Source organism: Grampus griseus (genome assembly GCF_964374135.1).
Source record: "Grampus griseus genome assembly, chromosome: 11".
NCBI classification, from domain to species: Eukaryota; Metazoa; Chordata; class Mammalia; order Artiodactyla; family Delphinidae; genus Grampus; species Grampus griseus.
Window position 1 is genome coordinate 57,378,844 of NC_139005.1, and position 24,458 is coordinate 57,403,301.

The 24,458-nt window shown below is 39.5% G+C and overlaps 1 protein-coding gene across 3 annotated transcripts in view; it reads left to right on the plus strand.

Annotated features, from left to right (window-relative positions):
• Window positions 1-24,458, plus strand: part of LGR5 (leucine rich repeat containing G protein-coupled receptor 5) — a gene marked incomplete at its 5' end in the record, with an annotated part of 119,674 nt that overhangs the window by 35,470 nt on the left and 59,746 nt on the right. For all 3 annotated transcript variants that reach the window (XM_082665122.1, XM_082665123.1, XM_082665124.1), the window contains one exon: window positions 22,225-22,296. In XM_082665122.1, the coding sequence (XP_082521248.1) occupies window positions 22,225-22,296 (72 nt within the window). The remainder of the gene's footprint in view (window positions 1-22,224; window positions 22,297-24,458) is intronic.

Below are 24,458 nucleotides of genomic sequence, written 5' to 3' on the forward strand. Positions count from 1 at the left end.
TGAGTGGTTTACTTCCAAGATCTTTTAAAATAGTGAATTAGGGCTTCCCTGGTGGCGCAGTGGTTGAGAGTCCGCCTGCCGATGCAGGGGACACGGGTTCATGCCCCGGTCTGGGAAGATCCCACATGCCGCGGAGCGGCTGGGCCAGTGAGCCATGGCCGCTGAGCCTGCGCATCCGGAGCCTGTGCTCCGCAACGGGAGAGGCCACAACAGTGAGAGGCCCGCGTACCGCAAAAAAAAAAAAAAAAAAAAAAAAATAGTGAATTAATAGAAATATTACAAAGCAACATGTTAATACACTCTAGATTATGTCCTTGACTATGCTCAGTTCTACATGACAATATGTGGAAAAATCAATTTACTTAACTTTAAGCTTTTCTTTTAGATGATGTTAAAACTATAAACAATGTAGCAACTGACCATCTACAAGAATAAGGCTGATAAAAAGTGAATTATATAATACTTGAACTTGGAAAAGGAGGAAAAATACATCATAGCATAGAGTTACTTTAAAGCTTTAATGTTGGCCAAGGGAGATTAAATTGCCTTTGGGGTGTGCAGATGCAGAAGATTCCGTTGGTGTGATTTTCAAAGCAAAGACAGATGATATTAGGAAATAAAGCATGAGGGCTTCTGCTTTAATCTGTCCACGTTAATGTTTTGATCTATGACTAATTGGAATTGCAATTAAGGTTCAAGAAGATTCTTACAGCCTGTCTGAGGCTAGCAGACATGTAAGGCTTTTAAAAATGCATCTAGGAAGATTTCTTGACCACAAAAGAAAGAACGTGTGAAGAATTGTTCTAATTGAAGCCTGTTAGTGTGTCTAATTCGAAATTAATATGGAATATGCACAAAAAATGACAAAATATTCAATGCTCGCTATCAAGAAACAGAGAAAATATACTACACAATCTCTGAAAACAAAACATGACTCCCCTTTTAAAGTCTTTAAATAAAAGAAAAAGAACTACCACCCAAGAGAATTACTAAATCCAAAGATGATGTCATTCTTCTGCTTAAAATCCTGCAGTGGCTCTCAGAGCCTCCAGGATACTCTGAGCTTCTCAACATGACATAGGCGGCCGGCTTGGTCTGGTTCTGGCCCTTAACGCTTTTCAGGTCTTATGTTGAGTCATGTTGCAACACAAGCACTTCCACTCAACTATGCCAGCCTATTTGTAATTTCTGGAGAGCAGCCTGCTCTCTTATGCCCTGGTGTTTGCGTGCATGCTGTCCTCCCTGAGAACCCTCTTCCCTCTCACACTTCCCTTTATCTCAGCCAACACATCTCTCTAAGACTCAGTTTAAGTGTAGGATACCTCTTAGGATTGTGATAGTAGAAACATAATTACTTGTTTAAAGTAAGTAAAAAGAAAGTCCTTTGAGAGTTTGGTGAAGGAAGAGATTAATTCCCAACCAGTTAAGATCTGGGAGGGATTTTATGAGGAGATTGGTCTTAGATCCATAGGACTATGAAACTTTTACCATTTTTATTTTACTTAAAAAAAAAAAAGACTTTTATTCTGTACATCTCATGTCCCCCTTGGTCATTTTACTCCTACCTTGGGACTTTGAGAGTTAGCTTGGCGATGCTTATAGGATAGAAAAAAATCACCAATATGTCGATGATTGAAACATAGGATTCCTCTATTTAGGAAGGTTGTTTTCTTTGAGCAGTCAGATGGGACTCACATATTAATGAGGGAAGAATAGGACACCGTCCAGCCACCCAGATCAGTAGGTGGACTGCAAAGTTACACAGACCGAACTCCAACCACTCCCTCTGAATGCCCACCTTACCTTACTATTCTTCTAACACTAAAAAAAAGCTACTGAAACTTCATCTCCTTCAAGAAGCCCTCCCAACTAATGGAAAATGTGTTGACAGCTTTCTGGACAGGCAGTAAGTAAAGACATGTTCTTTAGAGGCATACAGACTTTTAAGTGGGATCACCCTGGGAAGGTTACTTAACTTGCGCTCAAGCTGTATCTATTCTGGGATTCAAGAATAACTGAGGAAGGGTTTATTTACATGGAGGACCCAAGACCCTTGTAGGAAGGATGTAAAAGGAGTTGTGCCCACCTGCAAAAGTCAAGAGCGGTGGCATCAGCGGTGGTGGTGGCATTGGTGATGATGGTACCAATAGCGCCCCACATACTTTTTAGTCTCAGGTAGAAAATGCATCTGGAGCCCAGCTGACTGATCATTGACAGCATTTTCACACATCACCATAGCAAGCCAGGGCAGAAGAAGGGGTAAACATAGATACCACGCTGTGGTCAAAAGAACTAGTTCTTGTCATCGCAGCCAAGGCTGGAACTTCCAGAACGATTTGGGAAGAAAATGTGTTGGGGACTAAAGTTCCTTAGTATGACTAGGAGAAAAGCCATGTATATCATGACTATTTTTAATCAGGCTGTTATGGATTGGAAAAGTAAAACATTATACCTGAAACAAGTAATATTTGAATAATTGGCATGTGGTTTCAGCTTAAGAAAAATGTCAGAAACACAAAGCAGATTAAACAGATGTTTATCTCAGTGGCAGAAAAGTAATTTAAAAAGCATAAACCTACAAAAACTAAGAGAACAGGAGAGAAAATTATAAGAGGCAGGATGTGTTAACAAATTCGTGAAATGACTTAGCAGAGAAATGGCATGGGCTAAGTCAAGAAGCAAGCCAATTCTTGGGTAAAATCCTAGAAGAGGATTCTTTTGAAGGTCAAGGATTATTGAAAATAGGGAGATTCACTGAAAAGTTTAATGATAAGCAGCTAAATATCTCCTTAGCTCACACAGTCAGACAACTGTCTCCTCACCATCCAAACTCCCACCACAAACAATAACCCTGATAGAAGACTGGAAAGTTACAGTCTGAAGAGAGTGACCCTTGAGACATTCTGGAGTATGAGGTGCAAATGGTTGCCTCTGAGAAGTGGGAATCAGGGATGGAAAGGGTCACAGGGGCCTGGTGACTTTGTTTTTGTGTTTGTTTTTTCATTATAAGGCTTGTAGTTGTTTGATATACATATATGTACGTAGGTAGGTACAAATGTGTGTGTGTGTGTGTGTGTGTGTGTGTGTGTGTGTGTGTATAATCACTTTGACCTAAAATAAAATTTAAATTTAATTATAATTTAAAGAAGTAAAATAAAAGAATAAAAAGTATCATATTCATGAGAACACATTTAAAACTACACACTATTGTATTAATTCTTAAAATCCTTATCTTGTTACTGATCATTTATTCCACCAACAGCCCTGGGGATTCTTCTTTTTAATAATGGCCTCCTTTCATGACACTGAACCGCCAGGGACCTAGTAAGTAGGCTTGCCACACACCGTTACACAAGCTGTGTATGCCCCAACTCCAGGGCAACTGGAATTGGCAGTGTGACAACTAATGGTAAGTTTCCATCAGTGTTAGAACTCTACTTCTTACTGTTTAATTTGTAGTGAGATTTGTAAACTCACTTCCTCGTGCTTAGTACAATTCCTTACCTGTGTTGCTCTTTTAGCTTCATCATCAATACGCAGTCATTGAGTTCCCACATCTGACTCAGTTCCCTTAACAAGGTTCATTGTAAAAATACAAGCACAGGTTTTACCTTTTTAAGGTTTCCCTGGTTTTTTTCTCTTCCATTTTTTTCTCAGTTAATAACTGTACATTTGATATAGCTTACACTGACATTTTGAATTTCTGATTGTATATGTAGTCAGACTTGGTCTAAAAGGCTCTAAATGTTTCACTTATTTTTACATTTTCTCGAGCTTTGCAACTCATTAACCAATAACAATGAATGATTACACCTTTGGTTGATTTCAAAAGTTCATCAGTGACTTATTGGCTCTTGCGGCACTTAGAAGCATATAAATGAATGTTCCATGGCAGTAGTTAAGGAAAGGCAGACAATTGCTTTTCATGACCACAGTACTTCGGAAGGTAGATAGATAAGCCAAGTTATTGGTAGCTAAAATTGTCTTATGTATTTCTCAAATTAATTCAGCCCTTGGTCTTTTCCTTGTTGAGTGTCTGAACTCTGAAAGTCTCTCTTCTCTAATTGTTGACTCTGCTCCCTCTACTGGAATCTTGGTTAAATTAAATGGAAAAACAGTTTATCTGAAAGTGAATAGTATCTCTTTAGAGTTGGTCTATCAGCCCCAGATTGAAATGAAGACTAACATTAAGCTAGGATATTACTCCCATAGCATAATTGAAAAGTTCCACTGCAACACGGAGAAACTTTTGTCTCTCATCTTTCTAATGCAAGTCAGTATTTAGGAACACCTTAGAAAAGGAATGCGTAAATCAAACTCTTGGGTAGTTTAATTTAATTCAAATATTGTAGCATTTTGGCTTTTTTGGGAATTACATTTCTGTTTTTACTAATTTGTTTTGAGTTTTAAATGCCTTAAAGCATTGCAGAAATAACAAGAGTTCATTAAATATATGATAGGCTTCAAAGGATCTCAGAATACATTTTATAAACATTGAATTCACATTCTCCATACCACTGAGGTAAGAACAGTAAAGACTGTTCCGTTTAATGGGAGAAAAAAATTTATTTTAGAGAAAAGTGTATGTGTCTATGCAGGCTCATAAAATGTTCAAAAGCAAAATAGGTATAGAATGTATGCCTGATTTGATTTTGAAATAAAATCATGTTTCTACATCTTTCATATTCAACCAGAAGCTAACTCAAAACTTAGTGAGATTTATAGGGTTTCTTTTTCTTTTTTAATCTATTTTTCATCAATACGTTTTTGATAAATAGATTAGCACTTACAGTAGAGTTATTTTTTTAAAGTACACTTTAGCCAGCTGTCTAAAGGAAAAACAAGGTATTCTTTAATCTGCATGCTATGCTATCCTCTGAGACTCAAAACATCCTTAGTAAAAATAATCCTCCTAGAAATAAGAAAGGAAGGGAATAAAGCCAGAGAATGTGACATGCATTCAGCTCATCAGTCGCTCAACAAGCGTGTTTATTGATTGTCAACCATGTGCCAGACACTGCGCTAAAAGCTGGTGATTTAGCAGCCCCCTGCCCTCATGGCATTCAAGAAAGGAGGACAGGAAAGTAAATACACTACCAAATGTAAAATAGATAGCTAGTGGGAAGCAGCCACATAGCACAGGGAGATCAGCTCGGTGCTTTGTGACCACCTAGAGGGGTGGGATTGGGAGGGTGGGAGGGAGACACAAGAGGGGAGAGATATGGGGATATATGTATATGTATAGCTGATTCACCTTGTTATCCAGCAGAAACTAACACACCATTGTAAAGCAATTATACTCCAATAAGATGTTAAAAAAATGAAAAACAAAGATGTGACCAAAAACTATTCTTAAGGGAAAAGAATGATGGTGGGAGGTGGCGGGGTGGGTGGGAGGGGAATAGAGGGAGGCAGGAAGAAGAGCAAGGCGATAAGGGAAAGGACCTATTCTAGATTAGAAGGTCAGGAAGACTTATCTGAAAAAGCGATATTTAAGAACAAAGAGGAACAGCCTTTGGAAGGGAGGGTGAGGTGCAGATGAGTGTCATGGGAGAAGACCTGAGAAGGGAAAGCACTCGGGATCTAGGAGGAACCACCCAGGGTCAGGTATAACCTGAGTGGGTGAGTGAAGGGACGGTGAGTCTGTATGAGGATGAGGAGACCTTCTCAAGGAAGTGAATATCCAGAGATTCCTGCCCAGTTTAATACTGTTGATGGTGCAAGGGAGTAGTCAAACTATTCTCAGAAGACACCTCATAACCAGTTCTGATAATTTGGAAGAACTGTCTGTTGCTGGCAGGCTGCCTTAGAGCCAACCAGCCAGGGCACTTTGAACGAGATCTTTGTTAAAGTGGGTCCTTTTTTTTTTTTTTTTAAACAGGACCTTTCTGACCAAGTGGATCACAGACTAGACCTTTCTTGTCCTCCTGGTAGATTTTTTTTGACTTAAGACTGTAGGTCTCAGGCAATGAGCCCATGCATCAGATCCTTCAGTACTTTGGTGAAAGTCTCCCAGGCTAGTAGGTTTTCTGTCTGAAAGAGTGGAATCATGTTTCCAGTGAGACAGTTTAATGACCTCATCCTTTTTTAATTTCTCATCTGCCAATTGTGCGTTGTGGATGGTTTTCAGATGCAGATGGCCGGACACAGCTTCTGCTCTTACTGACTCAGAAGCTTATCCATTTGTATCAGCGCTTGGATGCTATAGTGCTAGTGGTGATGTCACCACTACCTGCTTAGGAGATAATGAAACCAATCTTGGATGCTGTTTTTACTAGGTGTGCTGTCTCAGAGAGGAGAAATAGCATGGGTCTTGGGTCTAAGGTCTTGGGTTCAAAGATAAGCAGCTTATGGTAGGCAGGTTCTCAAATTTCACATCCAGCTATACCGTTGTCCTTTTAAGTATCATCTGCACCCAGCTGGGATTCACAGCAGACCATCTGGGCTTCCTCAGGGTCCCCACTCATGCACTGGGCTCAGTTGAGTTTGATGGAATGTCCTCTGCTGGCCTCACATCCACAGTATGTTGGCGTGGAACTTAAACTCTGCTTGTTCTGAGGTTTCACTTCCATTTGTTTCATTGGCGCAGAATGGACCTCTTAGCTGGCCACCGAAAGGTAATATCTGCGTTGGTATTTTGGGTCACTCTAGAACCTTTCTTCACATTGTTTTTTACAGGACCCATGACTGATTAGCCTCTGTCTTCTATTGTAGAAGGAGTTAGGGGTAAAAAGATCTTTGTGGTAAATAAAAATTTCAAGGTGAACTTGAAACCAAAGATACTGTTACTTACAGAAAAAGGCACACTCAGTAAACTCAAATGTAAAATAATTTTTTATTAACAGTTATGGTAAATTTATATTGTACACAAATAGACTGTTAGAATGGTTCTTAAAAATTATAAGGGAAATGCACATACAGTACAAAAATTTTATAATTGCCATACTTCTTTTTGGGGACTGGGAAATTATTTTTACGTTGTTTATAGCCAATCATTTTTGTATTTAATAATTCTAAATCCTGTGGGTCTTTTATATCTCTCTCAATGTCAAATTTTGTCGTCGTCTTTTTAAATAAACACACTTTATTGTTCACACACACACAAAAAATGCCATGCTAAGGCATTTGGATTTAACCTAAGAGCAAACAGGAATCCACTGGGGGAATTTCAGGCCATGCCAGGGAATGAGCTAATTCGGTTTTGGAGGGCTACCTTTGGCCGCCACGTGGGGCATCTGCAGAGGAGCCAGGAGTAGAAGCAGGAAGTGCAAGAGCGCTTCGGAACGAAGACTGAGTGGGACACAGGTGGGCAGATGTGACCACAGGAGATGACGGCTGCTCCCTCAGGATGGAGCCTTGTGGCAGGCGCTTGACATGCAGCTTCTCTAGTCTGTGTGACTCCAACAGAGCCTGGGCACAGAAAGCCACAGGATAAGATGCTCCAAATCCCTTCCCTTGAACACAAGCTTCACAGGAAATATATCTTGTGTCCATCTAAAGGGTAAAACCTCAGGACACCTTGGGAGAATAAAAGGCAATCTGGTGCGACTGGAATATAGACTGTTTGGAAGAGTTTAGATGGAGGTAAACCTAATCTAGTAGATCAGGACTGGACCATGGAGAATTCAGCCAACAACCAGTAAAGCCCTTTCAAGTGCCAGATGCTGAGCTAAGGGCATGCACCTACAGTATCTCATTTAATCCTCACCATGGCAGCATGAAATACCTACTAGGAAGTTAAGACCAGAAAAGCATAAAACTGACAATAAGCAAGTTGGTGGTGGAACCATCTTTTGAGACCCTGACCTCTTTTTCAAAACTGTAACCCATTTTGCTATCCTCATACCACAGCTAGAGAACAACATGGGATCCATTTTGCAGATGATGGGCAACCAGTAAAGGCCTTTTGAACCCATGGGATGAGGTAGGATGATGGGTCAGATCTGCCTTTTTTAATAATAACTCAGAGCCTTTGTGTGTGCTTCAGGATATTAGAAGGAACGTGGATGGGAGAGAAAGATTTCGTCCTGTTGGCATGGAAGGGTCCCATGGTCACACCATGTTAACTGCAAGATATTTCAGTGTCTTACTTATTGCACAGGGCAGGGAAAACAATGGGCATTTCTGCCTGGGTGAAATAAAATAGATCTAGCTCCTTTCATGAAAGCTTTTGGAAGATTTTCTTTGAAATATTGCCTTGGGAGTCTTTTCTGGGTAATTATTATGGAAACATTCAGTGCAGCCACAGCTCCAGAATTGTTTAAAAGACCCAATGACACAGCCTCAGAGTCACTCCTTGGGTTATACATGAACCATATCTTATAGTCTTTGGCTCTGCTCTTTGTTTTATATTTTCATTGTTCAATAATAAAGTAACGAAATTTTCTGCTATAAGGAATTTATGATGTGAAAGAGGAGTAGGGAGGGAAGGTTTTTCTAAATTCCCTCTTTCAAAGAAAAAAGGTCATTGGAAACTTACTTTTTCTGTCATCACAAAAGGCAAAATTAATAGTTTTTTCTTGTGTGTAATTCATGTGTACTGGTTAACTGATTCTCAACCAGGGGCAATTTGACCTTAGGGGACATTTATTTGGCAATGTCTGTGCATTCGTTTCTTAGGGCTGCCATAACGAAGTATCACAGGCTGTGGCTTAAAAAACAGCAATTTATTTTCTCATGGTTCTGGAGACTGGAAGTCCCAAGACCCAGGTGTCAGCAGGGTTGGTTTCTTCTGAGGCCTCTCTCCTTGGCTTGTTGATGGCCATCTTCTCTCTGTGTCTTCACGTGGTCTTCCCTCTGTATCTGTCTACGTCCAAATTTCCTCTTCTGATAGTAACACCAATCATATCAGAATAGGGTCCACCCTAATGACCTCATTTTAACTCAGTGACCTCTTTAAAATCCCTATTTCTAAATGCAATCACATTCTGAGTTACTGAGGGTTAGGACTTCAACATAAGAATTTGGGGGGAAGGGAGAATAGAATTTAGCCCATAACAGTCAAGTTCTTGGTTGTCACCACTGGGGGAGGGGTACTCCTGGTATCTAGCGGGTACAGCCAGGGATGCTACTCAACACCCTCCAATGCACAGGACAGCCCCCCACTACAAAGTATTATCAAGCCCCAAAGGTCAACAGAGTCAAGACTGAGAAACCCTGTTCTAGTTCCAAAGCCAGTTGCTTGATTTTTTTTTCAAGCATAAAGAAAATCAATATATTCCTCAAGTGAACATTAGTATTGTGAATTATAGTACAGTCTTAGTTTGGACTCTGCAAATACTCATGTTCAAATACCTCATACAAAGACAAATTTGTGGGCATGAAAGAGCTTTGTAAACTGTACAGTTCTAGACAAATAAATGGAGTTATTGTTAAAAGAAAAAAATGAAACACAGTATAAAATATTAGCTCCTTTATCCTTCAGGGAAAAAATTCAGATAATTCCAGATGGACTGGGAAGGAGGGAAGAATGAAGGTAGAGAGGACCATTAAGATCCCATTGAAATTGCTTGAACTCCCCCCCACCCCCGCAGATGAGTGTGAAACCCAGAGTTATGACTGGAATTCTGGGATCTGGGGATGGAAGAGAGATGGACCAGGGGCTACAGACCAGGAAGCCAAGAAAGACCCAAAAGAGGGTGTATAAAGGCTAAGTGGAAGCAGAGTCGGTAGTACAGAGAGGTCTGAATAGTCACTCCAAAAGTGCTGGCCAAGAGGTAAAAGCAGCCAGAAATTCCACCAACCTGTGACCAGGTTCAGAAAAGTGCGGAGCAAACTTTCCCTGAGCTATCTCCTTACATGCGTGGTAATTCTTAAGAGTGAGAAAGGTGATGCAATATTAGGACCAGAACTTAAGCTATGGCAGCCAAAAATTGAAATGAGAACTTGGATTCTAGTATATAGTGTAGCTGAAAAGGGCCGATCCCAAAAGCTTTGGAGTCAGACAGATCAGGTTCAGACCGTGGCTCTGCCACTTACTGCCAGTGTCATCTTGGGAAAGCTAAAGTTCTGTGTGTCCCTGTTTCTTCATCTATAAAATGAAGATTCATTAGACTGTGTGTGTGTATGTGTCAGCTAAATGTTAGTTATTATTCCAGAAACATTTCAGAGATATAATCAATAGGGTTAATGGCCATTTGGACGATGAATGATAGGATGACGTAAAAAAAAAACAATAAACCTGAGGTTTCCAGCTTGGTTGCTTGAGAGAACAGTGATGCATTACTCAAGATGAGGAAACACAAGGAGAAAAGCTGGTCTGGGAAAAAGAGAGAAAACAGTGAGTCCAATTTGAAATGTGTTGGGCTGTAGGTGACTGGTCAATTAACCACATGGAGAAGGCCAAATATAAAACTGTTAGAAATAAATATCTGGGGCTTCCTTGGTGGCGCAGTGGTTGAGGGTCCGCCTGCCGATGCAGGGGACGCGGGTTCGTGCCCCGGTCCGGGAAGATCCCACATGCCGCAGAGTGGCTAGGCCCGTGAGCCATGACTGCTGAGCCTGCGCCTCCGGAGCCTGTGCTCCGCAACGGGAGAGGCCACAACAGTGAGAGGCCTGCGTACTGCAAAAATAAAAAAGAAAGAAAGAAAGAAAGATCTGTAGTGCAGGTGCAAGTTCAAGTCTGGAAATTGTTCACAGAGAATAGAGAGAAGTAGAAAAGATAGAACCTTAGTGTATTCTTAGATTCTTAAACTTTTCTGATGATTTTTGATGATTATTCCATCCTTTAGAACATATAAAGATCTATACTATCTTGTGGGAGGTGCAGGGAAATTGGTTCCAAATTGGGTGGGAAGCTTTTGGTATATCTAGAACTATTACACTAGATGGATAAAGATCTATGTGTTTGATGATAATGATGATGATGATTTTAGTTCTTAAATCTGCTTTCCCACATCATTGCCAACTTTGTTGAGTCTGCCTCCCATGAGTAATTTGCCACCATGGATTTCAAAACCAAACCAAACAAACAACAAGATTGCCCAAATAAAGAATACTTCCTTTCTGATTGGGACGTTTTCCTCTGAGAAAAGTACATAAACATTCACGACTGGCTCTGTGGGCTTCTTATTCTGACTGTTCAAAGAAGGTTTGGTTTGCTATTGTTATTTTTTCCTTTGGTCATTTGTTTTGTTTTGTTTTGTTGTCTGCTTGCTTCGTTTTCTATTTTGGGGTGTGTTCTGAGTACATGAGGTTTTTAGATAAATGATCTCACAAAAACTGTATCTATCTCTTCTCCTGTTATTGACAGAGCTTTGAGGCTCTGTCTTTTCAAAGCTTCCATTAAAAATTAATATTAATAAAGCAAAGGGACCAGTAGAACATAAGCCTACTGTCTCTAAACATTTTTAAAGTTATCCTGTAACTTTAAAGAGATTTTTTTCAGGATAACCATAAATATCAGTAAGCTAACATTTCTCTGCTCTTGATACATCTGTATAGGTAAGAGTTTTAATTTGTAAAAACATAAAAGAGATTCTATTTTATAATAATAATGATAGCAAATATGTAGTGCTTATAACGTGCCAGATACTGTTTTAAGTACTTTACATACATTAGCTCAATTATTTCTCACAACAATTCTATAAAGCAGATACTATTATTAAGTCCATTTCACCGATTAGGTAACTGAGGCACAGAGCTATTAAATAACTTGCTCAAGGTTACTCAGTTTAGAAATAGCAAAGCCAGGACTTGAACTAAGGCAAAATAGCTCCAGAATACATGCTCCTAACTATTACACCTCAATTATCTCAAAAAACAACTTTGAAACCTCAGAAAGAAAATACTATTAGAAGAGGAGTAAGGAGATTATTAGCTTTTTCTTTACATATCAATGTATAGCTTCACTTTTTACAACAAGTAAGTTTTAATTTGAAGGTCATCAAATAAAATATTCTTCTGGCACTTCAAGAAAAAGGGTATCCTGCTGGTCAAAGTCATATGAAAAGGCACTCAACTCTCCTAGACATGAGAGAAATGCAAATTAAAACCATAGTGAGATACCATTGGGCATACATTTAGCCAAAACAACTAAGATTTAAAGAAGAATAATATCAATTTTGGCTATAACAAATGGAAACCAATGGAATGCTAATACACTACTGGTGGGAGTATGAATCAATATAGCCACTTTAGCAAATTATTTGGCAGGGTTTATTAAAGCTGAACATATGATACATATATACCTAGACCCAGCCATTCCACTCCTAGATATATACCCAACAGATATGCACTTATATATATGTTCAAGGAAGGGCATATTTAAGAATGTTGATAGCAGCGTCATTCATAATAGCCCCAAACTGAAAAGAACTCAAATGTTCATCAATAGTTCAGCAGATAAATAAATTGTAGTATAACAACAAAATGAGACACATATTGCATTGAGAAGGAATTAACTATTGCTACGTGCAACACATGGATAAATCTCATAAATGAGGGAAAGAAGCTAGAAAAACACAAAAAGCTATTCTCTGTACTACTAAGTGAAAGAAGCCAATCTGAAAAGGCTACATACTGTATGAGTCTAACTATATGACATTCTGGAAAATGCAAAACTATGGAGACAGCAAAAAGATCAGTGATTGTGCGGGCCAGGGGTGGAGGGAAGAATAGACAGGGCGCAGAGGATTTTGGGGGGCTGTGAAAATACTCTGTATGATACTATAATGCTGGATACATGTCATTATACATTTGTCCAAACCTATAGAATGTACAACACCAAGAGTGAACCCTAATGTAAACTACAGACTTTGGGTGATTATGGTGTATCAGTAGGTTCATCAGTTGTAACAAATGTACCACTCTGGTGGGGAATGATGATAAGGCAGGAGACTATACATGTGGGGAGGGGGAAGGGGTATATAGGGAATATCTGTACTTTCAATTTTGCTGTGAACCTAAAAATGCTCTTAAAAATAGTCTTTAAAAAAAAAACATGCACTTTATGATTCCATTTATAGAAAGATCAAAATCAAGCAAAATTAATAAAAATGTTAGAAGTCAGCAGACTGGTTCCTTTTGGGGGGAGCAGTGAGTTAGGAAGCTTCTGAGGTGGTAGCAGTGATCTGTGCTGGTTTACAAGGGTGAGTTCACATTGTGAAAATTCAGTGGATTTATTAGTTAGGATTTATTCCTTTTCCCATATATGTTATACTTCAGTAAAAAGTATTTTTCAAAGATACATTGTTTTGGAGTTAAAAACAATAACATGAGAAAAGTATCCGGACATACATTGTTCATACTGTCATAAAATGCTACTCAAGCCTGCACCTTTCCTTTTGAAGTTCACAGGAGGGCTTATCTCTAGAAATGTATTTAAAAAGTGATCAATTAAAAAGTGCTGGAATGTCTCCATCCTGGATCCATTCATTGTTAACAAAGGTGTCTGGCAAAAAGCTAAATGCTATTGGATCTCCCAAGACAAATTTAACATGATTATACTTAGAAGAAATAGGAATTGCGTGGTGCTGCTAAAGAAGAAAATATTTGTCTTCAACTGTGGCAGAGATTAAAGAACCTTTGTTGTTGTTGCCTTCTTTGTTTAATAAGCACACTATAAGGAATGGCCTCTCTGTTCACTGATTCACATATCAAGTCTCAAATACAGACAGTATAGCCGGATTTTAAGATGGTGGACTAAATACTTACTGCAGTCAGGCCTCTCCTACAACAAATCCATAGAAATGATAAGAAGAGTAGATATTTTTGCAGGAGAGGAGGAGAAAAGGGAAAGTAGAAGGAAAGAAGAAGAGGGAAAATTGGGAGCTTGGGATTGACATATACGCACTACTATATATAAAATAGATAACTAATAAGGCCCTACTGTGTAGCACAGGGAACTCTACTCACTACTCTGTAATGACCTATATGGGAAAAGAGTCTTAAAAAGAGTGGATATATTTATATGTATAATGGATTCACTTTACTGTACACCTGAAACTAACACAACATTGTAAATCAACTACACTCTAGTAAAAATTTTTTAAAAAAAGAAGAAGAAGGGGGAAGGAGGAACAGGAATAAAAAGAAGGAGGAAGAACAGGAGGGGGGATATAGGCAGGAGCAGAAGCGTAGAAGGAGTGGGGGAGGGGAGGAGAAACATAAGCATAAATGTACTTGGGCAATGGGGGTAGAAGGGGACTTTCAATGGATGAGAATCTCTGAGGAATCCCTAGGACAGAAAACAAATAGGATTGACTGAAAAGAGAAACCACAACGCTAATTGTGAGCAAAAGCCATTGTGGAAGGTGGGCACAACACAAAGTGTGTTTTGTTCCCAAAAGTGTTTTATACCAAAAGGATTACATGCCTCACAGTTAGGATTATGTAGCCATTTGATGAGAAACCTGATTTTTTTAATGGATTGGGTAAGATCATCTGCTCACTCATAGGACAGAGGCAGTAGAAGAGGGTTCAATTCAACATTCATTGAGTATCTTCTGTATGCAAACATGCGTTTAGATACTAGGAGTACTGTGATGAAAAAATGGCCACTGATCATGAGGAATACACCCTACTGCAGGAGACAGACACATGAACACATCATTTCAATATGATGTCATTAAAGGTATGGGGTGATACAGGAGGACGGAGAGCAAATCACTTACACAAATGTGATAAGGCTTCCTGGAGGAGATGACACCCACCCAACCCGAGTCTTGAAGGATGAATTAGAATCAATATGCCAGAGTGACAAAGGGTTGGTGTGCTCCCCAGTGGAGCTTGTATGCAATACTAACAAATGGGGATTTCATCTGGGAGGTGATAGGAATTGAAAAGTTTTAAGTAGGGTGGCTAATTCTGCATTTTTGGATAGATCACTCTAGTTGCCATTCAGAGGGTGGGCCTCAAAGGATAAGAAGCAGGAAGCTTCTGGAAGCAGGCAGCCACAGAGTTGGGAGGCAGTTTCAGATGATTGGGTCAGAGAGAGTGAGAGCAGAGTTAGGAGAGAGAAAAGGGGATAGACAGAGAGGATAAAAAAAGAAAAATAGGAAGAGTTGAATAGTATCTAAGATTTGAGCTTTTTGACAGGAAGATGGTGGTGGCATTAACTAGAAACTGGCCCCACAGAAAAAGAAATGAGTTCGGAATAGAAAATAATTATTTCCATTTTAGACACAGTGCATTCCTGCAATATTGGTAAATGGACATATCCAGAAGGAAATTAGATAAATGATTCTGAAGGAGAAACATTAAGACTAGGAATATGGCTTTGGGGGGTAATGGGCATCTAAGTGATACTTAAACCCGTGAGAGTAAGTAACAGTCACCAAGAAGAAAGGGCAGAGATTGCAGAACACTAGGCCAAGGGTAGAGCTCCAGAGAATACTGCCGTATAAGGGGTAGATAGAAGACGATCCCACAAAGAGTCTATAGAAAGTTGGGAAAGAATCCTGAGAGAATGATGCCTTGGAAACTATAAAGTATAGTGCTTCCAGAAAGAGAGAGTCTGGTGTAGGAGAGGTCCAGTAAGTCATGTGTTCATTAGATTTGACAACATGGAGGTCATTGTTTCTATGGCAAGAGCAGTTTCATTGGCGTGTAGGGCTGGAAGCCTGTGTGTTATGGGCTGAGAAGGGAATAGGAGGTGGAGACTACAACTGGAGACTTAGAAACAACCCCAAAGGGAATGAGAAAGATTAGGTAGCAGGTAGAGGAAGACATGAGATCGTAAGATCTGGTTTTTTGTTTGTTTTACTCATGGAAAAGACTTGACTACATTTATACATTGAAAGGGAAGAGAAAGAAATTGAAAATGCAGGAAACAGAAGGAATTGTTCATGAAATCATGTGCTGTAGCATCCTGGGGGTGGGGAGATAGGACCCATGAGCAAGAGAAAACTGTGGGTATCTTGAGCAAGGGACAAAAGAGAACAAAAATTTGGCCTATGTCGTGTTTGATCTAAAGAGTCCCAGTTAATTCCACGAAGTCAGAGGGAAGGTGACCATGATGGGAGTGGCTGTCCATTAAGGGGTCTGAGGGAAGCGGTGAAGGTTGGCAGCAGTCCCTGCAGGAGTAAACTGAGCCATAACAAATAACAGGACTGTGCAGCGGTGTAGAGAGCCCACAAAGACCATGAATTTATAGTAACTAATCTGCACATTTGTGAGTTTTTCTTTTCTAGTGGCACTCAGTCCACTGAGATAGTAAAAGAGAAGATGAATTAGGTTTTCTCCCAGAGCTGGGGTTTTGCCAGTAGTGGGAAACAAAAGACAGTTCAGGGTGCTGGTGAGATGGTGACCCAGGAGATCAATGTATGATCTTAGGCTAAGACAAGTCTTTGATCCTGGAAGTATCCAAGGACTAGAGGTGGAAATAGAGAACAACTAAGCTGGAAAGAGAAGAGTTTGTGTCTGAAACATGGGGGTCTGTTAAGCACTGGAGTAGTCATTTGGAAATAGAGAGGATAATGCACTCTAGGGAAAGAGAATCACATGGGTAAAGACAGATGCAAAGAGGAACAGAAAGAATTTCAGTGTAACTGGAACACATGTTGCAGAGAGGAAGGTGGCGTAAGATCAAGGTGGAAACATGCTTTAGGCCAGGTTGTGAAGAGCCTACGAAGGTAGGGACATTGGTTCCTCTAAGAGGCCTGAAGTCCACCCAAGTTCTCAGGCAGGGGAGTCCCAGCTGGGTGTGGTTGTGCAGGCTGTGCCTGGTACCGGAGCTCTCCATGGGGGGCTGAACTCCAAGCCAAGCTCTCTTTGCCACCCCACTCACTCTGCTCCCTGGCTGCTTCTGCAGGAGGCAAATGACCTTTTCTTTAATTTACCACCCTCCCCTCCCAGAGGGGAAGCGCTTCTCCAAATCATGCGAGGGGATGCCTTTCTCATTGGCCAGCAATGTCTCTTGAGTGGAGTGACATGATCGGATGGACTTTTCAGGGTGACCTCTCTGGCCATGGTGTAGAAGATGACCTAGAATGAGGAGGCACGGTAAACAGGAGAGTAGAACAGTTATCAACAGAGCAGGGACCTGACCAAAAGCAGCAGCCAGGAAGGAAGAAGTGAGGCCAGATGCAGGAGCAAGCTTTGTAGCAGAATTAACACTGGGTTCCTTAGGGACATAGGCACAGCAGGAAAGGGAAAAGTTGAAGATGACTCAGATTTCTCCTCCACTGTCTTCCTAGACCTGACCACAATTAATGCTCAATTAATATTTTGTCACATGAAGAAAAATAAATAATAGAGTTGCAAGCAACAAAGACACTTTCAAGAGAAAGATACTGTCTGCTTGGGTGGAACTCTCTACCCAGAGGAAACAATATCTTTAGTTAGCCTCCTAAATTTTGAGTGAGTTGTAGAACTCAGAGCACCCATCTAGAAATTTAGAAAGAGTTCTTCCTAAGCACTGTTCACAGCCTTGGCTGAACATTCAAATAACCTGAGAAGTTTTTAAAAATCCCAATGCCTATACCGGACCAACTGACTCAGAAACTCTGGGGATGGGACCCAGGCATCTATATTTTTTAAAGCTCTGGCAATGGTTCCAGTAGATAGTCAGCTGCTCCCATGGAACTTTGCAAATCCTATTCCAGATTTCTAGATGTGGTCATTAACACAGTGTAGACAAGAGCTGGGTCAGAGACAGGGAAGAATGGTTTAACATATTTGACCATCTTGTCACAATGAATCCTCCATTTCTGATGAAATCCTTTTACCTAGTGACCAGTTCTTCAAAATTAATTTCAACATCTTGGCAAAAGATGAAAAAACTTAAAGAAGTGCATTACATTGCTTCACTGATTTTAGGAAACTGAACCATGGGTCAAATGTGGTGCAAAATAGGGACTTTTTTTAAATGATAGTTTAAAAAGTAAGTAATGCACAGATTTGGAAACTATTTTAAGATCCCTTTATTCTGCTAAAGTTATATGTGTTCCAGGGGTCAGAAAGACCAAATACTACAGAAGAAAAAACAGAAAAGTTTAAAAAATAATTTAAGAGTGAGAATGAGGATGTTTTCATACAGAGTGGAAAATTTGTTGGAAAAAAGGAAAAGCAAAAAAACCAAGGGCAAGTAGAGCTCTAGGCTCCAGCCCAGGGGCTTTCCCATTAAATTCTGCACTGTGACTTGGAGACCTCTCAACTCCGTGAATCTCATTTTCTTCCCTTTTAAGTGGGCGACCTCACCCTGCTGAGTGCCAGTCCTCTCTAGCAGCCAAACATTCTCATTCTATCATGTTTTACTCAAAGTTGAACTGGCTAAAAGTAATTTAAGTCTTGCCCTTCTTGACACGAAGGCAAGAACAGCATTGCTCACCAAAAGGCAAGGTCTGAGGACCCCTCCCAGGCCAGGGTTATTTTTTACTAATCCACAACAGATAAGGATTTGAGAGTAAAGGTTTAGAAACTTTCATAGAAATTGAATAATCTGTCAAGTCACATAACAAAATATTGAGGCTTGTATTTTGCATATCTTTGTGTTATTTCACTTTTCTATTAATTAATTTTATAAAAATATAAGTCCACAGCAAAGTAGAACTTGTTTTTCATTGGTCTTTTACCATGGACAGCTTGGGAAGCGCTAAGCTAGACCAGTGTTACATTTGAACATCAATGCAAAAGGTGCACACAGAAGAGAAAAGGTGAATGTGGCTAATTTTTACCTTACCCACTTTGGATTCATGTTTTAAAAGTCTATTTCATTTTACTTTAGATTGTTATTATTAAGTTATTTTGTGCCATAGGTTTATCTGCATTGTTAGCAGCTCTTTAAAAGAAAACCGCCTTCACAACATTGTAAATTAACAATACTTCAATAAAAAAAAAAAAAAAAGAAAAAGAAAGTAAACAGTCTATATTAGAAAACAAGTCGTAAAGGGTCGGTTTAGCAATACAGCCGTCCCTCGGTGTGACTGGGGGATTGGTCCCAGGAGCCCCCGCGCATACCAAAGTCTGAGGATGCCCAAGTCCCTTATGTAAAATGGTGTAGTTCAACGAATACAATCAGCTCTCTGAATCTGGGATGCGAAACCCACGGATATGGAGGGCCGAATGTACGAGCTCATTTTCTGGGAGGAACCACAATGTCAGGTAACAGGGAGAAGTGATTAATTTCCTGTTGGGAAAGGGAGGTACTCTCCTTTTCAAGAAGCAAATTTAGTCTCTCCCTCCTGACTGGAAACGGCTATCATAGGGTATGAAACTATTAATGTAGGACCACCCTTGTTTAAATACGAGGAAGCCTGAACAGGGAGGTTCATTTTCCCAAGATCGTGCAGCTAGCACATGGGGAGGCCAGAATTCAAACCCAAGACACTGTACACTAACAATGCCTGTATTCTTTCTGCTGCTCCACCATAAAAATGCTCCAGGGGGAACCCTGAGAGTGAATGCTGATGTAAGCTTCACTTCCAGGTGCCTGAAATCGGGTAATAAATAGTAAAATAATGTGGAGTGCTTATGAATCTCCTTAAACATAAATTTCCTTGTTCTATTTAGAGCTTTCTGCAATAGACAAGATCAGTGTTTGTCCCAGACTGATTTGCACATCACACAGGGAAATACGAGAGGAGAGGAATGTCAGTGCTATCCACACCAGCTGTCTTGAGACTGGTTTGATCTAAGTTACTAATAAACATGCTCTAGAAGCAAACCACCCGGTCCTTTTAGGAAATAAGTGGGATATCAGTTAAAAGTAAGTGAATATGCTTTAGAAATATCAGGTCTTTGCAGAGATTATATAGACACTGTAAGGAATCCAGAGACTGTATTGTTTAGTTTAATATATGCCTGTTCAGTGAACTAAACAACCTTGCTACTTCAGAGAAACATCTGCACAGGGAACTAAAATTGTGAATCAATTATCTAGCTCTCTTATCTAAACAGTGCCAGGAAAAAAAAATCAGATTTTGAATATATGGACAATACACATTTTTTTAGTCTATATTTTTAGCATTGTTTAGTTTTAGCTTGAGAACATAGCATTTTATTCAGCTACATCATTGTTTACCAACAATGATATTAAAATTAATAATTAAAATTAATAAATATTAAAATTAATAACTCTGGGGGTTTGCCATACTCTAAAACATTTAGCAAAATATTTTATCTTCCCTGTACATGCTCGTGACTTTTTAAAGGCACAGAGTGAATGATCCCTTAGTTCTTGGCACCACTGATTAAAAGTTAATATTTGATAAAGGTATCAAGCTATCAACACTGAAATCTGCTGGTTAGGTGCAATGGTTGTGGCCACTTCAATAACAAGAATAATCCAGATTTTTTTTAAAGCTCCTGGGTGACACTACTTGGCATATACACTGAGAAAACCATAATTCAAAAAGAGTCATGCACCACAATGTTCACTGCAGCTCTATTTACAATAGCCAGGACAGGGAAGCAACCTAAGTGTCCATCAACAGACGAATGGATAAAGAAGATGTGGCACATACATACAATGGAATATTATTCAGCCATAAAAAGAAATGAAATTGAGCTATTTGTAGTGAGGTGGACAGACCTAGAGTCTGTGATACAGAGTGAAGTAAGTCAGAAAGAGAAAAACAAATACCGTATGCTAACACATATATATGGAATCTAAAAAAAAGAAAGAAAGAAAGAAAATGGTTCTGATGAACCTAGGGGCAGGACAGGAATAAAGACGCAGACATAGAGAATGGACTTGAGGACACGGGGAGGGGGAAGGGTAAGCTGTGACGAAGTGAGAGAGTGGCATGGACATATATACGCTACCAAATGTTAAATAGATAGCTAGTGGGAAGCAGCCGCATGGCACAGGGAGATCAGCTCGGTGCTTTGTGACCACCTAGAGGGGTGGGATAGGGAGGGTGGGATAGGGAGATGCAAGAGGGAGGGGATAAGGGTATATGTATATGTATGGCTGATTCACTTTGTTATACAGCAGAAACTAACACAAGAATGTAAAGCAATTATACTGCAATAAAGATGTTAAAAAAATAAAATAAAAGCTCCTGGGTGAAATTGGCATAGGTGGTCAAAAGACACAAATTTCCAGTTATGCGAGAAATAAGTCTTGGGGATGTAATGTACAGCATAGTGACTGCAGTTATAATACAATATTGTAAATTTGAAAGTTGCTAAAGAGAGTAAATATTAAAAATTCTCATCACAAGAAAACAAATTTTGTAACTCTGTGGTGATGAATGTCAACTAAACTTACTGTGGTAATCATTTCACAATATGTACATATATCATTATGTTGTACACCTAAAACTAATACCATGTTATATGTCAACTGAATCATTTTTTAAAAATAATAAATAAAAATAAGCTCCTTATCTTATCTCAAGATAAATTTTAAGTATGTAGACCCGCTCTGAGATTATAATGGCATTAGCTCTGAGTCTTGGCGTTTGAGCATGTCATTTTTCAAGTCAACCTTCAGCTGACTGTTATGCGGTCTTAGTTGGTCTTGAGTAGACTCTGCCTATCATTTGGTCTTTTGGCCTCTGAGATACAGACAGCATATACCAGTGATGCTGTAGGATTATGTGGGAGACAGTAAAGAAATAGAAAATTAAAAACAATAAAATCTAATTACACGGAGTTTCGCTTAAAACAAAAATTGATTGAGTTCTGCCCAAAGTGGCTTGTTGTTTCCTGTGCCAGGAACTACTGTGCAGGCCCAGCAGGAAGTGTGCTACAGAGCAGGATCGCATTACACCCTTGTTTTATGGTTCATTTCACTTATTTAATGCAATCCGAGAACCTGCAAAAGGAACATGTTCGAAGGAGGGACTAGGCTTTTTGTCTTGTTTTGTTTTGTTTTTTTAAGTTTCTTTGAATCAAAACATTTGTTTTTACAAGGTGCTTATAGTCCCAGAGAAAGAGGACTTCCAGAATTGCATGGTGAAGACATTTCTCTTTGCCACAAAATTTAAAGCAGGACCCGACGCTGAGTTATGTCTAGGGTGGCTGAGTTATGTCTGTTCCCTTTGCTGGTCTACTCAGGTCATTTTAAACATGAAGAATTACAACCATGCCCATGAATGGTCTATCATTTTGAATTCCGTATCAGCTCCTCCTAGGGTCTCTGATTTGACTGAGAGCCCATGATGTTGGGGGGGACATGGGAGGAAAGGAATATATTTAACGTGCAAAAGAGCGATTCATTTGTCAAGCAACACAACGAGTTCCTTTGGCTGTATTGCTTGCAAATGTGTGAACTGAACAGCTGGACTGCCTTGTGGTGGCAGACGCCGCTCCTCACACACTGCCTCTCTTCCTCTCCAGAGACCTGAGTATGAACAACATCAGTCAGCTTCCCCCGAATCCTCTGCACGGTCTCCGCTTCCTGGAGGAGCTGTAAGTATCAGCGGAGTCGTGCCGCATCTAGTCAACACTGGACACGTTCTTGTATTTGTCTCTCGTCCTTACTGTGAGAACCAGATAAAACAAGGCAGGAAAGCTGTCAGCACCAGCGATCTGGGCACATGAGGAAACACTTAGCTGGGAGGGGGAAAGAAAGAATCGCTTAGGATTCTGGAAATCAACTTATAAAAGGGTTTACCATGAAGCTACAACTTTCTAAGGTGAAGCTGAGCCAAACAAATTAAAAGTTTAAAACAAAAGCTGTTTAAAAGAGCTGGAGAGCTCTTTGGAAATAGTTAAGCAGCAGGATATTAGAAGTTTGAATACTGGTTCATGTTTATTAAAATTGCAAGTAAAGCCATAATCAAAACCAAAAATTGCCTCTTGGTTTGGCTTATGACAGGGAGAATTGAGTCCTCATTTCATAGCACCAAAACTCCTTGTCCTAATCACTTTTAATTACTGTTTTCCTACTTTTCAATTGAGCTTCCCTGAAGGCTTGAACTGAAAGCCATGAAATCCACAGAGGACTTAAAACTGGTCTCCCCCAAACTCACTGTAAAAAAATAAAATTCAATTTTTTTAAAAAGGAGGAAGCTAAAATTAGCTAATGATACACAGAGGAATCTTGATTAAGTCTGGTAATCACTTTCCAGAAGATGAAAAAGAACTCTATAAACCAAAATCTGCATTTAAAAATTCATTTGATCCTCTTACTCTTTTGAGGGACGGGGACTTAGGGGAGGGATGCACCGTCATCATAGGCTTCATGAAGAAGGTTTGGCACCATCAGCTAAATAAATCCTCTGACTGTTGATTAAAGGAATTGTTTGGGCAAAGACCTCTTTTGAAAATACCCCTTTTGTAATTCCTAGAGTCCGGGTCCAATTTGGGGAGTAATTTAAATTGTTGATGTACCACACGATCCACCTTGGGAGGTGGAAAGAACCATCCATCACAACCAAATTACACTACACTGATCATTTTTTTTCAAGAGGATAATATTCTCAAATTTCTCCCCTTTAGAGTTGGATCTATATTTATTTTTGATGGCGTTAACTTTCTCACAAATGTTATTATTTTACTACTGAAATCAGCTGAACATGCCCAGATGGTTATCGAGGAGTATGGTAAAAAAGGTTAGATTACTAGATTATACAGCAAGTTTTTATTATTCAAAAAATGGATTTTCACTTTGGGTTGTCCAGGCTCCTCTTCTCTTTTCTCTCTGGCCATTTCTATTGCTAAAAATTTAACCCTCATCAGGACTGGGACCATGTCTGTCCTAGTCTTGGCTGGTGTGTAATGAGTAATCAATACATTTTTGATGAATGAATGAATGAACTAATGAGAAAGCCAAACATGTAAAAGGAGCTTCTTATACTTGTTCACCGCCTTAGAAAAAAGTAACAGATTTCGTTGACATGAGCCAATATTTTTAGATTATTTTTAGTAAATTTCAAACATCAGCATTTTTTTCTTGTTTACATTCTTCTCATCTGCCCTCTCTCACCATAATTAATATACAATACTTAGTCCTGTTTACCCCCATATTTCTAAAATATGCATTCCCACTGCCTTTCTCTTTAATTTCCTTATAATATGCAATGGCAAAAGGCTTCCATTCTCCTTCAACATACACCTCAGCTTTCGACCACAAACCAAATCAATAAATAATTCACTTCCCCAAGGACTTTGTTTAATAGAGTTCCTCCCTTGGTGACCCAATTCATTCAGAATAACTCCTCTTTCTTCATGAGGTGAATGTTAACTTTCATCCAAGACCAGTTCTTCAAAAGATAATCGAGAGAAAAAATAGGGGAAAGAAGGTGAGGGAACTACCATTTGAAAAGCCTATTTTTACAAATTACCTTATTTTTATGTCTCTGGAAACTCCATCAAGTATCTTGACCATGGAATCATAGAATTTCAGAAGTAGATGGGACCCTTTAAAGACTATTCATTCCATTTCCTCCTTCTGTTCTGAAATTCCCTCTGCTGAGCTGGCCAACTTGCTGAATTTAAAGCAAGACCACTTTCCCATATATAATTCTGTGCTGCATCTAACTGATGTTTTGAAGACATCATTATTCATTTAGTGGCAAAAGGGGATAATATTTATAGAACCTGGAAAAATGATCAACTCTGCTTGGTCT